At 63.1% G+C, this 15,619-nt stretch overlaps 2 protein-coding genes across 6 annotated transcripts; both read left to right on the forward strand.

Annotated features, from left to right (window-relative positions):
• Positions 1 to 3,544: 3,544 nt before the first annotated feature.
• On the forward strand, positions 3,545 to 6,366 carry SLC52A3 (solute carrier family 52 member 3). Of its 5 annotated transcripts, none has more exons than XM_066199069.1 (4): positions 3,545 to 3,597; positions 4,484 to 5,554; positions 5,809 to 5,932; positions 6,056 to 6,366. In XM_066199069.1, the coding sequence occupies exons 2-4, from the start codon at positions 4,527 to 4,529 to the stop codon at positions 6,266 to 6,268; spliced, it is 1,365 nt and encodes a 454-aa protein (XP_066055166.1). In that variant the 5' UTR covers positions 3,545 to 3,597; positions 4,484 to 4,526; the 3' UTR covers positions 6,269 to 6,366. The 5 variants fall into 5 exon arrangements, with proteins under 5 accessions (XP_066055166.1, XP_066055163.1, XP_066055162.1 ...); XM_066199066.1 differs by having other exon boundaries at positions 3,557 to 3,906; XM_066199065.1 differs by having other exon boundaries at positions 3,557 to 3,741.
• A 3,745-nt stretch (positions 6,367 to 10,111) lies between these two features.
• On the forward strand, positions 10,112 to 15,101 carry SCRT2 (scratch family transcriptional repressor 2). The gene is made up of 2 exons (XM_066199082.1): positions 10,112 to 10,235; positions 12,384 to 15,101. Exons 1-2 carry the CDS (start codon positions 10,112 to 10,114, stop codon positions 13,088 to 13,090), a joined length of 831 nt encoding a protein of 276 aa, XP_066055179.1. The 3' UTR covers positions 13,091 to 15,101.
• Positions 15,102 to 15,619: the final 518 nt, after the last annotated feature.

Here is a 15,619-nt window from a genome sequence, read left to right on the forward strand (position 1 = left end):
AGATTCCCTCGTATCGCTGGTATGGCCAGTTGGCAGGACCTGCTCTGATTTGGAAATCTCACTTTGTTTCCCCATGCACCCAGTAACAATAAACTCCAAAACGTAGGAAAACAAACTGGGTAGTAGGAAGGGAGGTGACAGACTGGAACAAGGTCACCAAGCCTGCAGCCACCTGGACCTGTTGGCCTGAACCCAGCCCCAGGGTGGCTCCTGCCCCATGGTACAGGTATCTCCGTTCAGCTCTGCACGGAGGGATCGAGCATTTGGCTCATGCTGTGGAGCTTAATTGCAGGGCTGCATTGTTCAAACGGCTCCTGGAGCAACACAAGGAGCTGGTGGAGGGAGAAGGGCCAAGGGAAGCACGCAGTCTGGAAGCCAGAGGGCTGCCCTGAGCCCAGGTTCGCACAACGGGCTCAGCTGGAAAATCCCAGTCAGTAGGCGAGGGCAGAGCCCGCAGGCTGTGCCCCCCCACAGGTGCCGAGGCCGTGCGGGTGCAGGCAAGAGGCTGCAGGAGCTGCTCGGGCACGTCTGGCCCGTTGGAGCGGGGCGTTGGATCCAGGCAGCGCCCCAAGCCTCGCCCTCCCCCGGAGCATCCCGGGACATGCTCCGGGAGCGCGGCCTCCTGCAGGAATGCTCATCCAGCACCCGGAGCGGCATCCCCATCCCTGCCCCAGGAACACGTGCACGGTGTTTGTGAACAGAGGGACAATCAGGTGCGGGCAGTGCCTTTGCTCTCACCTTCTACAGACACCCTCGTGCCACTGCCAGGACCTCCTGGATGCTAAATTAAGCTGCCAACGAGTAGAAAACACACCCAGCGGCCAATTCCCCCCCTGGAAGTGCTGGGCGGAGGCAGCTACGGGTGCCTGGCAACACCTGCCAAACCGCAGGGCTGGGGCTTGGCAGTGTGGGCACCCCCACGCAGAGGCACCCCCAGAGCTGAGAGGGGTCCCCAAACCCTTCATTTTGGATGCCAATTCCTAGTGTTTTATTCCAGCCTGTTGCCATGCCCTGACCCAGGATAGGCCACCACCTGCTCCCGCCTCAGTTTTCCCCATCAAGAGCTCTACAGAGCTGCTCCAGAACGAACATAGGGACAGAATGGGGAGGCACCTGCTGCACCCAGCATCACCCCATTCCCTGTGGGCACAGGGAATGATGCTGCCTGCACCCGGATGTTCACACTCGGTCTCTGCTCAGGGGTTCGGGAAGCAGGGAGGTAACAGATGGGGACATGCTGGGCACGAGGCCTTTGTCTGGCCGGTGGTGGCGGCGGCGGCACAGACCCGCAGATGGCGGCTGCCGTGGGGCCGTGGCCACAGCCCATGGCCAGGCGAGCACTGGGCCCTGGGGATCCAGCCCTTTTGTTGGGGTCTCACCTCCGGCAGCGGCCCCTTCCCGGCTGCCCCCCACCAGCCTTTCCACTTTCAACTTGACCTGCTCCTTTCACATGGAAATGAAATGCAAATAGGGCTGGGGCTGCCAGGGTCGAGGCTGAGACCCGCCAGCAGGTTCCCAAGTCTGGGGGTCATACCCTCTGAAATAGGGTGGCCAATAGTCCCTGAAGTGAGGGGGTCCCCTTGACCCCCAGCAGTGGAGCAGCAGCCACCCTCTGCCCAGACAGACCATCCCCACTGCTCACACATGGAAGAAGGTATTAGGGGATGGGTCTCACTAGGGCTGAGCTCAAGGACAGACCCCTGCTTTTCTGGGCTGCCACCGTGTCACCCCCATGGCATGGGCAGTGTGCCCACCCTGGGGATCCCCACTGCACGCCCCTGGCATGCACTGGCTGCAGTTGGAATGGGCTCCCCAGCCCTGGCTGGGTGAGAAGGGGGCTTCCTGGAGGGATGGTCATTACAGCCCAGCAAAGTCCCGCAGGCAGGGACCACTCGGCTACCAAATGCTGCCATCTGCTCCGGAGCCTTCACTCGCATCTGCCGGGGGTGTGGAGGGGCGAGGGGCCGGGGGGCCGGGAGTTCAGCTGCAGGGCGGGCAGGGGGCGGAGAAGGCACAGGCGGGGCAGGCAGCACGCGTCGGGTGGATTTAGGTGAGTAGCGTGAAGGGACAACACGGGGGTCCCACACCCAACACCTCCTCGAATTGTCTCTGCCCCGTAGCCATTCGCCCTTGGGAAAGGTCTCGCTTGCCGGCTGAGCCGCCTCTTTGTGCTGACAAATTAAACACAAGACAATTGCCGTCCCCTCCCTGTCCCCATACCCATGGCACACAATGACCTCAGCTGCCCCACGCGCACTCCAAGCCCTCTGCGCCTGGACCTGTTCCCCACTTTCCCCAGCACCTTGGACCTGTTCCCCACCTTCCAGGTCCCCTGGGGTCCAGTACTGGTTTGACTGGGATAGAGGTAATTTTGTCCATAGGAGACAGTGAGAGACTGTTTTGGAGTTGTGCTGAAAGCGGTGCTGATAACCCAGGAGTGTCTGATCATGGCTGAGCCATGCTCACAGAGCCCCAAGGACTTTTCCACTCCTCCCGCTGCCCCACCAGCGAGTGAGAGCACTGGGAGTGCATAGGAATTGGGAGGGGACGTGGATGGGACAGCTCTGCCCCTCTCCCTCCCGCCCCAACCCCGGGATACCCCATATTATGGGACATTCTTGCTTTTCCTATTACACTGATTTTCTCTCAACCCGTCATTTTAGTCCCTTTAACCATTTTATCTTTTCCCATTTTGTATCCCATCCCACCGGGTGTGTGTGTGTGTGTGTGTGTGTGTGTGAGCAGCTGAGGGGGGCTAAACTGCCTGCTGGGATTAAATCACAGCAGTACCTCAAACTGTGACCATACCCCTGCCACTGTCACCCAGTGTCCCTGCAGCCCCGGGGACAAGAGACACCCTTGTCCCCACTACATCCAACGGTCCTGGCTGCCATGGCTGTTCCCACAGGCGCAGGGCAGGGTGGAGGAGCAAACTCTATTCCCCCGGAGGGACAGGTACGGGTACTGCAGACAGGTAAAGCAGGGAAGCAGGCAGGGAAGCAGACGGGAGAAGGAAGGCAGCCCCAGGTTTTGCAGGGCTGCAGCCCGCTCTCCCAGCGACACCCGGTGGGTGCTGGGGGAAGAGCTGCCAGGAGGCATCCTGGGGCGGTGGGTCCTGGGATGGGAGAGGGGGGGGTTGCTGCTGGGGGTGACCAGGGGTCTGTCTCCTCACCCGCGTCACCTCCCGACCGGTGCAAATGGTTCATCTGCTGGCTCACGGCTTGGTCCCCGCAGCGTCCCGAGGTGGGACAGCTGCCACATTCGGAGGTTCCCCAGCGCCCCATGCCAACCCGTGACCCCGCAGAGATCCTGATGGGGACAGGAACCGTCATCGGGTGACACTTGCACCTGCAAGGAGAGTCTGTGATAGGTGGGACGCAGTTCAGCCGGGGACAAGGACAAAGTCCAGGACACTGCCAAGAATAATAACCCCCCTGAGCTGGGGACTCTGCCAGCTGGGACCAAGACGAAGAGCAGAGCAGGGCCAGGCTGTCACCCGTCCGCATCCGGAGGTGGTGACGCGCCCGCCTCACGTCACGGCTCCGGCAGCCAGGACTGGCTCCCGCCCGCGTGGTGCTGCCGGTTCCTCAAACCGCAGTGAGTTGCCCTTGGGAGATTGCCGAGGGACCGGTCAGACCGGAGCCCGTTTCCTTCCCGGTTCCTGTTCCAAGCCCGATGTCTCCCCGCGGGGCCGGGGCCATGGGTGGGTCGTTGTGCTCGCCGGGCTCAGCCCCGTGAGACGTGAGTTTCCTCTGGCGGCCTCAACGGCCCGGGAGAGGGCTGGAGACGGCTCTGCGCGTCCGCGGGGGCATGGAACGTAGGGACGTGGGACGTGAGAGTTCTTCCCAGGAGCGGGATGGGAGTGGGCAAGGGATGTGCCCGGATCCCAGCTGGCTCAGCTGACTGGTACGAGCAGAGGCTGGGCTGCAGGTTAGGCTGCTGGGGCCTGGCTCCCGCGGCCACCGGAGCGTGACGGGATCGCGCGGGTCCTGACTGGGAGGGACGGGCGCTGCGTCGCCCTGCCCTGCAGATGCGGTGGGAGGTACGAGGCGTCCGTTCCCAGCAGAGCCGCTGCCCAGACCACTCAGCCCCCAGGTGAGAGCCCTCTTCACCCTGCCCCCGGCTGTGCCGAGCCCTTCCAGGCTGCACGGAGCTGCAACGTGAGCTGGCACAGGTTCAATGCCCTCCTGGGTACCGCACCTGGTGCTGCCAAGCCCCAGCCCTCCGGGATGAGACCAGGTGAAGCTCATCAGGATCCACACCCAGGGCAGGAGGGCACCATGTCATCACTTTAAGGGAGCAGAGGGGTCCACAGGGCTTGCATAGGGCAAAGTGGGGCTGGGCTGGGCTGTGGGTCCCACACCCCCACAGCACGTAGGACGGAAGCTGTTCTGCCAACGCAGGCAGCGGTCATGGGAGGACAGGGCCAGGATCTGGAAGGGTCAGATCGCACCTCACAACTAATCAAAGCCTCTCCCCACAGCACAGCAGCGTCACTCCCAGGCCCAGGCACCCAGCCCTGAGCCATGGCACTGCTCACCCACCTCCTGGCCTGTGCCTTTGGCATGGGCTCCTGGGTGGCCATCAACGGGCTGTGGGTGGAGCTGCCACTGCTGGTGACAGTGCTGCCAGAGCAGTGGTACCTACCCTCCTACATCACCATCATCATCCAGATGGCCAACGTGGGACCACTCTTCGTCACCCTCATGAATCGCTTTCGGCCTGGCTTGCTGAAGGAGGTGGCTGTTATCTATGTAATCGTGTCCGTGGGTGTCATGGCCTGCTTGCTCCTGTCTTTCCTCTGGAGCCACACGTCCCTCATTGCTGGGACGTCCCACAGCATCCCCTTTCTAATCCTTACCTTCTTCCTGGCCCTGGTGGACTGCACCTCCTCTGTCACCTTCTTGCCCTTCATGATGCAGCTGCAGCCCCAGTACATGAACACCTTCTTCATAGGTGAGGGGCTAAGTGGGCTGATCCCTGCTCTCATTGCCCTGGGCCAGGGCTCTGGTATCTCCAGCTGCACCAATGTCAGCTACGAGGTCAACATCACCACCAGCAATGAGACCATAGAGAGCACCGTCTTCCAGCTGGAGACCCGCTACCTCCCACCCAACTTCTCCACCCTCATCTTTTTCCTGTTCATGACTGCAATGATGCTGATCTGCTTGCTGGCCTTCTTCTTCCTCACCCGGCAGCCCAAGGTGTGGGAGCTCTCTCAGCAGCACCTCTTTCCCAGCAACATTGTGCTGAACTCATTTGACCAGATCCTTGATGAGGGAGGTGACTTGCAGCTGAGCAGAGGCTGCTCATGCCCAAAGGATCTCAAGGGACCTGGGGACATCCTGCCACAGAAGGTCTCCTACTCCCTAACCCAGCTCACCCTCATCTACCTCCTCATCACCTGGGTGAACGCCCTGACAAACGGAGTCCTGCCATCTGTGCAGTCCTACTCCTGCCTGCCCTATGGACACACCACCTACCACCTGGCAGCCACACTCAGCTCTGTGGCCAACCCCCTCGCCTGCATCGTGGCCATGTTCCTGCCCAGCAGGTGAGTTGCAAGGCCCTGGGGTTTGCAGCAGGGTGCACATCAGGGGCTTCTGCCCCGAGAGTGGCCCCTACTTTGCAAGGGTTGGGGGTGTAGGCTCGGGGTGGGAGAGGGCCTGTGGGGTGCCCATGCCCTGGCAGCAAGGACACCCCAGGAAAGGAGGATGGAGCCAGCAAGGAGCCGGAATGTGCTGCGTGTCTGTGCTGCTCACCAGGGACAGGTAGTGTTCTCCAGTGACGCTCACATGTCCCTTGCAGGTCCCTGACCCTGATGGTCATCCTCACCATGGCAGGGACAGGCTTTGGTGCCTACAACATGGCCATCGCAGTGATGAGTCCCTGTCCAGTCCTCCAGCAATCCCAGTGGGGCGATGCCATCATCGTAAGTCATGGTGTTCCTCTCAGTCAGGGAGGGCTTTGACACCACACCTGGATGTGACCTCATCACGATGTCCCCACAGTGGGGAACCCCTGGTCCTGACTACTTTTCCACCTGTGCCACCAGGTCCTTTCCTGGGTGCTGTTCACCGGGACGCTCTCCTACATGAAGGTGATGGCCGGGGTGATCCTGCGGAGCCGCAGCCGCAGCGCGCTGGTGTGGTACGGGGTGCTGGAGCAGCTGGGCTCCCTCCTCGGGGCACTGCTCATGTTCCCCCTTGTCAACATCTACGGCCTTTTCAAATCTGCTGACTACTGCACCCTGCAGTGCTCAGCATGAGTGGGGTGGACACCCCGAGATCGCCACTCTTGCCAGCATGAACTCCCCAAATCAGCGAGGCTGGCTGGCTGGGAAGCAGCGCTGGGACCGGCACGGCTGCAGACACAGCTCTCTGACAGGCTCTGCCAGGGAGCAGCATCTCCAGGGCTTTGTCTCCAGCCTGGGCACGGGATGTTCCCATCATGTGAAAGCAATAGAAGGTGTTTTACTCAGCTCTCTGCCTCCCTGCTGCTCACACTCCCCATGCTGAGGGGGCTGTCTGTGCCAATGCCCCCCCACCTGGGTACCTCTCAACTGGGGCCATGTCCTGTCCCTTCCCTGGGGGGTTTGGTACCATTTGGCATCGTGCCCTAAAGCCCCCCTGGAATCTGTGGGTGGGCACAGCCCCAGCTGCACCCGGCAGCACCGGTGTTCCCAGCCCTGTGCTTTGGCAGCTGCCCCCAGACAGGGGGTTTGCAGCCAGCTGGGGGGAGTGGGGACAAAGGCAGCCATGGGGAGGGGGATGGTGGGGAAACATGGAACATTCACGAGACCCCCAATAGCAGCTGGGGAAACTGAGGCACAGCCGGACTGGAGCGATACAAGTGATATTTACCACCTTCTGCTGTGGTAATCCATGCTTTCTGCTCCCTCCCCATAGCCCTGTGCCCCCCTGCACCCCATTCCAGCCCCACTGCACCCTGAGATGGGCAGAGTTGGAGAGGGGCCACAGCAGAGCCTCGCACCAGAGCAGTGCGGGCACAGTGCCCATAGCAGGGGTGGCACAGCACCAGTGCCAGGGTTGGCCCACCTGGTACCCAACTGTGCCCCAGCCATGCCAGCCAGGGCAGGGGCCAGGTGGACACTGGGGCATGGCAGGAACAGGAGATCAGGGCAGTGGCAGCCCCGGGATGGGACAGCACCCGTGCCCTGCACGCGCCTGCGCCCCTTTCCTGGGGCACGAGGCAGCCGGGCCTTTGTCCCCGGCCCTTTGTCTGGCATCTGCTCCCTGCGCCGGCAGCAGCACCAGACCACGGATTGGAGCCACTTCGGGGCTCCGGCTGCGACCCGGACGCCTCTGGGAAGGACGAGATTGGAATACCTAATGGCCAGCAGCCCCCCAGGCTGGCAGTGGTGGGGGTCCTGCAGCTGAGGCAGCAGGGAGGAGAGGAGAGGAGTGAGGGCTCTGCCTCCTGGCACTACTGGGCATCCTCTGGCAGACCCTGGCTGACCCCGCAGCCTGTGTCCAGGATTCATGGAGGATGGGGGAGCTGAGGAGCAGTGGGAGGTGTGGGGGCACCACAGGGCAGCTTGTCTCATTCCAGTAGCAGGATTATGTCCCTTGTGGGTAGGCTGGGAGCTGGAGTAGGGACCTGACCTCTCTCCTCCTGCCCCTCAAGAGGACGATCCTGCCCTTGGGAGCCCCCAAAACCCCTCACCCACAGTACCCCCACAGCCCCCCTCCCTCTTGTCGGGGAAACAATTGCCTCCGATGGGAATTATTTCCATACAGCTGCTCAGGAAGGCACAAACCCGGTGGAGGAAGGCTGAGCCTTTCTTCTGGCGCTGCTCCCCCTCCCCACAGTGGCGGGGGCAGGTTTGGGGGGGCCCAGGCGCTGCCGTCAGCGCTATCAGCTCGGCAGGGCTGGCTGCGGTTATTACCATACATTATCGCAGTCCCCTGCCTCCGAAAGGAGCCGGGGCTGCTCCCCCCTCCCAGCCCTCCCTCCTCCTGCCTTTTACACTTAATTACCTCCCTTATTACACCGCAGCCTGGAGAGAGACAAAATCCCAGGGCAGCGGGCAGGCAGGCAGCAGGCAGCGGGCGGGCAAGCAGCGGGCAGCGGGCAGGCAGGCCCAACTAGGGCGTAAGTAATCGCCCGTTCTGCAAACGTGCCTTCCAGGAGAGAGCAGGCACACGCACGGATAAATAAATCAGGGAGTGGAGGCCGGGAGCCCAGTGTGTGTGTGGGATGCCGCGAGCAGCCCGGCAGGCAATGTCCCCTCGGGGCCGCAGCCCTGCGGGAGAGGTGACCTTGAACTTGGCAGAGCCTTGACGTCAGGGCAGCGCTGCAGGGACAGATGGAACTTGTGGTGCTGCCGGCAACCCCTGGCCAAGTGCTGCGGGAGCAAGTGGAGAGACCCCAGCCCACATGGGGAGCAGCCCTGGGATCCTGTAGGATGTGGAGTGCTGTGGATATGGGATGCTCTGGGATGGGGATGCTGTGAGCTATGGGATACACTTAGTTGTGGGATGCTGTGAGATGCTGTGAGATGCTGTGGGATGTCAGATGCTGTAGCATGCTGTGGGATGCTGTGGTCTGTGGGATGCTCTAGGCTGTGGAATGATGTGGGCTGTGAGATGCCCTGGGCTGCAGGATAGTGTGGGATGCTGTGGCATGCCCTGGGCTGTGGAGTACCACACAAAGCAGTGAGCAGGAGCACTGCGATGCAGGGCTGGCTCCAGATGTGGCTCTGGGCACGACTGAAGGAGCAGACATGGCTGTGACCAGGCAGGCCCATGGCGCTGCCTGTGGAGATGCTGCTTTTGGTCCCCAGACCCGGTGCCACATCCCTGGCCAAAGGGGCTGGTGTGCCCAGGGCTGCCCCGTGCCAGCTGTGCCAGCACTCTGCCTGTGGTGACAGCGGAGGGACTGTCCTTCTTAAGTGCTACAACACTCTCGGCATTGCACGAGGCTCAGGGAGAGCACGGCCAGCTGCCAGTCAGGTCCCCGTGTCCCCCACTGGCCCTCAGATGGCACAACTCTGGCCTTCAGATGGCACCACTGCAGGGAAAGACAGCCCCGTACCACCAGCTGCTTGCAGCGGAGCGCAGAGAGGAGGGGGGGAGTGGGAGTGGGGGCTCCAATGAGACGAGGGGGGAGTAGGAGTGGGGGCTCTGCCCGGGAACAATGAACTGCCACGAGCCCGGCTATTGTTGTGGCTCCGAAGGTCACAGTGCTTCCTGGGGACTGGGAGTGGGACCGGGACATGGGAGGGGGAGAGAAGGTGGGAAAAGAGGGATGGGAACAGTGAGCAGGGATGAGGACAAGATAGAGCTGGGACAGAGATGAGAGCAAGGGAAGAGGGCAAAGGGTTGAGGACAGAGAAAAAGGTACAAGGGAAGGGAGAAGGGAAAGAGAAAGGGGTCAGTGGAAGGGGACTGTGGACAGAGATTAGAACAGGGAAGATGGATGGGAATGGGAACCGGGAACAGGGCTGGGAACAGGGAGCAAGGACAAGGAAAGGAGAAAGGGACAAGAAGCAGGAACAGGGACAGGGATGGAGACAAGACAAGGGACAGGGGACGGGAATGGGGACAGGGGATATGGATGGGGACAGGGATAGGGATGAAGACTCCCGCTCGGCAGACCCGTCCTTCCCTGGCCCCGGGGACTGGCGGCAGGGAGACAAAGGCGGTGGGAGGCAGAGGCATGTGCCCCCCCCTCCCGTCCCCCCCCCGTCCCCCTGTGTCCCCATTGTCCGTGGCCGAGGTGGGGGGAGGAACCAGGGGGAGGGACCAGGAACCCCACAGTGTCGTGATGCCCGGGGCACCCCGCGCTGCCGGCGGCTCGGGGGGCTCTGGGGGGGCTCCGGGCGCGGCCGGGCGAAGCGGCCCCCTCCCCCCCCGACCGCCTGCCTTCCTCCTCCCCCTCTTCCCCACCTCCTTCTCTTCCTCCTCCTCCTCCTCCTCCTCGCCGCCCTGCCGCCTCCCCGCCCCTCGCACTCGCCTCCCCGCGCCTCTCCGTGCGCACCGCCGGGGCCGAGCGCCGGGGCTGGGGCGGGGGGGGCCGGGGCCGGTGCGGCGGCCGGGGCCGGTGGTGGTGCCGGTGCCGGAGGTGTCCAGCGCTGCCCGGCCCCGCCATGCCCCGCTCCTTCCTGGTGAAGAAGCTGAAAGCGGAGGCGTTCCCGGCCGCCGGGGCCCCCGCGCCCCCCTACGCCCCCCTGGAGCCCCCCTACACGCTGCCCGGCCCCGCAGCCGGCGATGGTGAGTGCGGGGCCGGGGGTCCGAAGGGGCCCCCCCGCCTCTATTGTCTGTGCGCCCGGCGGGGCACCGGGAAGGGGACACGGGGGGGACGCAGAGCAGGACGGGGAGGGGGTCCCCGCGTTGTGTCCCGCGACGGGCGAGGGGTGCGGAGTGGGGTGTGTCATCCCTCGTCGTCTTGTCCCCGGCTCCTGGGCCACCGGCCGCTGCCGAAGTTGGTCCTTTGGGAAACATCCCCTGCGTGACAGCGTTAGCCCCGTGGGCAGCCCCGAGTCCCCCCCGGCCATGGGGCACCGAGGTGGGCTCCTTCCCACGACAAGTTGAGGGGGTAAGAAGCAACCGGTCTGCGGGGACGGCGGGGGGCGGCGGGGGGCGGCAGCCTCGTCGTACCGGAGGGTTTCATTGTTCGCAGCGGTGCCCCGAGCCCCCCTGGGAGCGCGGGGGGGGGCCGGAGTGCTCCGGGGCACGGGGAGCGGGGAGGGAGAATAGGGGGTACCCCCAGCAGCGGGTGAGGTGCAAAGGCTGGACTGGGGGTGGCCGTGGTCTTTGGAATCCCGTCCTGCGGGGGAACACTGGGGTGGGCTCAGAGTTCCCCGGGCTTGGCACAGCCCCTCAACGGGGCAGCCCAGGCACTTGCCCAGAGAGAGGGGCTGGCCGTGGATCGGGGGGTCTGTTGCATAGGCTGGGGAGTCCTGACTGCTGGTGGATTGAGAAACGGAGCTGGATGCGGGAATGGGCCTGATCCAGCCACTCACAAGCTATCATCGCCCAGCCGCTGCGGCACTTGTCCCCCCTTTCCTGGTGCTCCCCAACCCTTGGTGGGCTTTCCCTGCCAGGGGCTGGGGTGCAAAGCCTGTCTGGCCTGGGGGTCCTCTGCTCCCCCTCATCAGCCAGGAGCCAGTGGGGGAGGGATGTGCTGCAGCTGGGCAGAAGCTGCCGACGCTGCTCTCCTGGAAATAACCTTGCTGCATGCTCGGAGGCAGCGTGAGAAATTGCTGAGCAGAGCGCTTTCTGCACAGCCCGCGCTGTCAGCACGGCGCGGGGGATGGGGGGGGCCCGGCTCTGCCCCTGTCACACAGCCCCCTCCCCACAGTAGGCACCCCTGGCTGCCACGGGACAAATGGCAGCAGTTGTTGGCCAAGGGGTTCTGTGGGTGCTACCAGAGGGCGTGTGGATTTAGGGGATGCTCGGCTGCGGCTGTGCTGGGATGTCCCTGCTGCCCCACGGTGTGCGTGGGTCAGCCCAGCTGTGCACTGACCCCAGGCCTCCAATAGCCACTCTGTCACTACCATTGGGGATGAGGCCTCTGAAACAGCTTGCAAGGACCAGTGTGCACAAGGCAGGGGATTGCTGGGACCAATTTAGGGGTCTTGTGGTGCCTGTACATCCCCAGGATTGCTGGCCTCAGGGGGAGGGAGCTGCACTGCTGCTCCTGCGGTGACCTTTGTGTGACAGCGCAAAGGGACTGGGATGCCAACGCAGCACCCACTCTGACAGAGATTGGGAGTCCCACATACAAAGCATGTCACGAGCAGACTTGCACCAATGTCACATGTGTGTGATGCCGGTGGAGTGGTACCCGAGCCTGGCTCCACATCTAGGGGGCTGTGGGTTGCTCAATTTGGCAGGAGGCCAGGGACCTGGTGCTGCTGCCCTCCTGCTGCTGTCCCATTTCCAGGGAATAGGCCCTGCAGAGAGAGGTGGGGGGCTTTCCCAGCCCCTTTGCTAAGGAAGGGGAACCTGGAGCAGCCTCATTCCCCTCATCCCGGCTGCCCACAGAGCATAGCTCATTACCGGCAGGGCCCCGGTGAACAATGAGCTCCCAGCACTGACAGCTGTCTGGCAGCTAATGGCCCCCGGGGGCTGCCCGCAGCCGGGGCAGGCGCAGCTGGACATTCTGCAGCTCCATTCCCAGTTCCCATCCCGAGCAGCCCTACGGGATGGGACCCATCCTGCTGACAGATGCAGACAGGAGCCAGGGCAGGACAACATAGCTCTGGTGCCCAGTGGCTCAGCAGGGACAGGACCCAGTTTGAGGGAGGGACAATCCTGGTTCTGCACCTCCTGTGGGAAATTTTAACTTGTGACTTTTTCCTGTCCCTGGTGAGGCTCCTCTGGAGGGACAATGACCCTACTGTGTTGTCCCCACAGGGTACCTCCAGCACTGCCTGGCGCCAGCCGGTTATGACACTGACAAGAAGCAAGGCCTGCCACCACCGCCACCAGACCCAGCCTACGCACCCGGCCACGAGGAGTACAGCGATCCCGAGAGCCCCCAGTCCAGCTTTTCCGCCCGCTACTTCAATGGGGAGGCAGCAGTGACAGACAGCTACTCCATGGATGCCTTCTTCATCACGGACGGGCGGTCGCGCCGGCGCAGCGAGAGCCAGCGCCGTGGCAGCCACCGTCACTCCTGCCCCGAGTGCGGCAAGACCTACGCCACCTCCTCCAACCTCAGCCGGCACAAGCAGACCCACCGCAGCCTGGACAGCAAGATGGCCAGGAAATGCCCCACCTGCGGGAAGGCGTACGTCTCCATGCCCGCCCTGGCCATGCACGTCCTCACCCACAACCTCAAGCACAAGTGCGACGTGTGCGGCAAAGCCTTCAGCCGGCCCTGGCTGCTGCAGGGCCACATGAGGTCCCACACCGGGGAGAAGCCGTTCGGCTGCTCCCACTGCGGCAAAGCCTTCGCCGACCGCTCCAACCTGCGCGCCCACATGCAGACCCACTCCGCCTTCAAGCACTACAAGTGCAAGCAGTGCGAGAAGACCTTCGCCCTCAAGTCGTACCTCAACAAGCACTATGAGTCCGCCTGCTTCAAGGGCTCCGAACACAGCTGTGCAATAGGGAACTAGCCCCCCAACCCCTGTGCACATCCCCATTCCCAACCTCATCCTTCTATCCAATCCCCTTCCCTGTCCCCATCTCATCCCATACCCACCCCGATTCCCCTATACAACCCATCCTGTCCCCATCCCCATCCCTATCCCATCCTGGTCACAGTACCTGTGCCAGCGCTCCTGCAGCAGCAGCCAGCTGGTTTGTTGCTGTGCTGAGGCTGGAGGATACATCCCCACAGACTGACTTCCCATCTGCTCCCTGGGATGGAGGTCCCCCACTGTGGGACCCAGCTCCTTTTCCCTGGGTCCCAGAGCCCCCCCGCAGCCAGGCAGGTCTCTCTGCGGGGGACTCACCTGGGGACCTCTTCCACACCCAGGAGAGACTTTTCTCCCCTAGCTTGTGACTTCCACCTCTATTTATTTAATTTATTACTATTATTTATTTAGAGCTGCTGCTTCTCTTCCTGGGGGATCCCAGGAGAGAAAAGACACTTTTTTGCTCCCCGCTAGGAGCAAACCCTCCCCTTTGACCCTAATCTTGATGAGACCATGGGCTGGTGTTACTGCTGGCTTGGCAGGACTGATGGCCACTGAAGCTGACAGAGGGCAGGGCTGCCAGTCACCCTTGGAGCCTGGGGTCCCTGCAGCCCACCACACAGGGCACCCTGCTGCCTCTCTGCCCCGTGGCACAGTATTCACCCTGGCAGTGCAGATCCACAGCCCTGGAGTCAGGGAAAGAGCCAGGGGCTTCCAGCAGAGATCCAGAGGACATGTCCTCCATTGGCTCCCAGCCCATGGCTTGGCCAGGCACAACTGGCCCCTGCCACGGTGATGGGGAATAGCCCCCCCAGGCAGGTGCAGCCCCCTTCACCATGCAAAGGGCTGGGCTGGCAGCTGGGCTGGAGACCCAGCCCTGGGGCAGGTAGTACCCGAACCCCCAACCACCCCCCATGTGTCCCCAGCCCCTTGTCCAGCCGGCTCCCGGCTCCCTCGCCATTGCCCCCCACCTGCACTCAGGAGGAGGGGGTCAGAGTAGCTGTAAAGTTTGGGTGAGTCTATTTAAATGTTCTTATTTATATTATTTATAACTTATGCTTTTCACTATTTATTTGTCAAGACTTGCCGGGCCATGCCAGCGCTGGCTCGCAGGAGGTGGCAGAGCTGCAGCAGAGCTGCCGTGCCCAGGACACAGCCACGGTGACACGGACGGGGACAGGACCCCGAGAGCGGACTGTGTGACGAGCACGGAGGCAGGAGGGCACAAGCTGGCCCGGCAGCCCAGGCTCCATGTCCTGCAAGCCTCTCCCAAAGGCAAAGCCTTTCTTCTTTGTCTTCCTTGCTGCCACGGGCTCCTGCTTTGCTCCGTGCCCCGCGCCAGCCCAGTGGGGACGAACCAGCCACTCTATGCAACCTCCCGGCGGAGCGGCCCCGCACCGGCCCCGGAGCAAGCGCCGCGCACGGCATTCCGGAGCGGGGCCCGACCCACGCCTCCGCTTCCTACCTCGGGCCGCGAGTTGCCACAGCCCCATCACCCTGTGCCGGTCCCCAACGCTTCGGGACTCAGCCCGGCACCCCGCGGGGCCGCACTCGCGCACCCCCACACCGTCTTCCTGCGCCGTCTTCCTCCTTTGCACCGTCTTCCTCCCGCTGCCTCGGTGCCTGTGTTGGTCACGGGTTGGGTGGGGATGTCCCTGTCATGGTCCTCGCTGCCGTGGCACGGTGACCACACGTCCGCACCCCACAGAGGGGATGAGCATCGCCCTGGCCACGCGGGCACCCCACCGGGTTTTCCCCACGATGCCGGCGCCGTTCCGCGGAGCACGGTGTCCTGAGGCCGGCAGGCTCGGAGCACTGCGCCGCTGCCCCTCTCTCCTGTAAATAGCAGATACTACAGCAATAATTTTCCGTGCATGATAGATTTTTTTCTGCCAGGTTTTGTACTCGCCAGCCCCAGTATGACAAGTCTACTGAGATCCGGCCACCCGCAGTATTACTTGTAACGCAATTCAGGGATATAAAAGGGATTTCTGCCACTAACCATGTGTCTTGAGGGATTTGTGTCGGCGGTGGTGGGTGGCGGCACGCGAGCTGCCAGCCTGCCCATCCCACGGTGCCCGGTGCCCACGCCCACTCCTGGGCTGGAACATCGTGGAGAGAACTACCCCAAAGAAAGGGGTGATATCCTGGCAGCCCGTTGGGAACGGGTGGCTCAGGCGCTCGGAGTATCCCACGCTCCCTACGTGGCCCTGCCAGCCCTTTAGCCAGTGGGCAGCAGCCAGACAAACCCCTCCTGTGACACGGAGGGATTACGATGCCACACTGCCAGTGAGAGCGCCGGGGGCTGTGAGCGCGGCAGAGCGCTGACCTGGAAATAAAGCGGCGTGTGAAATCCCGGCAGCGGGTGCAGAGCCCGGCGGGCAGCCCGGGGAGGGCGCCGGTAATGCTCACACAACCCCCGGGGCGCCGCTGCGCTGGATGGGGAGGATTCTGTGAGCAAATTTTATTTGAACTCGCCGGTGGCAACAACACGGCAGAGCCTGTGCT

The sequence above is a fragment of the Chamaea fasciata genome, unplaced genomic scaffold, assembly GCF_029207755.1.
Source record: "Chamaea fasciata isolate MVZ Bird 193981 ecotype frontalis unplaced genomic scaffold, bChaFas1.0.hap1 SCAF_17, whole genome shotgun sequence".
In the NCBI taxonomy this organism is placed as follows: Eukaryota; Metazoa; Chordata; class Aves; order Passeriformes; family Sylviidae; genus Chamaea; species Chamaea fasciata.

Excerpts from the sequence above, each read along its gene's own strand:
- SLC52A3 (XM_066199069.1), top strand. The coding sequence starts at position 4,527 with ATGGCACTGCTCACCCACCTCCTGGCCTGTGCCTTTGGCATGGGCTCC. Across the intron at positions 5,555-5,808 it reads GCCATGTTCCTGCCCAGCAG|GTCCCTGACCCTGATGGTCA; the intron begins GTGAGTTGCAAG and ends TGTCCCTTGCAG. Across the intron at positions 5,933-6,055 it reads AGTGGGGCGATGCCATCATC|GTCCTTTCCTGGGTGCTGTT; the intron begins GTAAGTCATGGT and ends CTGTGCCACCAG.
- SCRT2 (XM_066199082.1), top strand. The coding sequence starts at position 10,112 with ATGCCCCGCTCCTTCCTGGTGAAGAAGCTGAAAGCGGAGGCGTTCCCG. Across the intron at positions 10,236-12,383 it reads CGGCCCCGCAGCCGGCGATG|GGTACCTCCAGCACTGCCTG; the intron begins GTGAGTGCGGGG and ends TTGTCCCCACAG.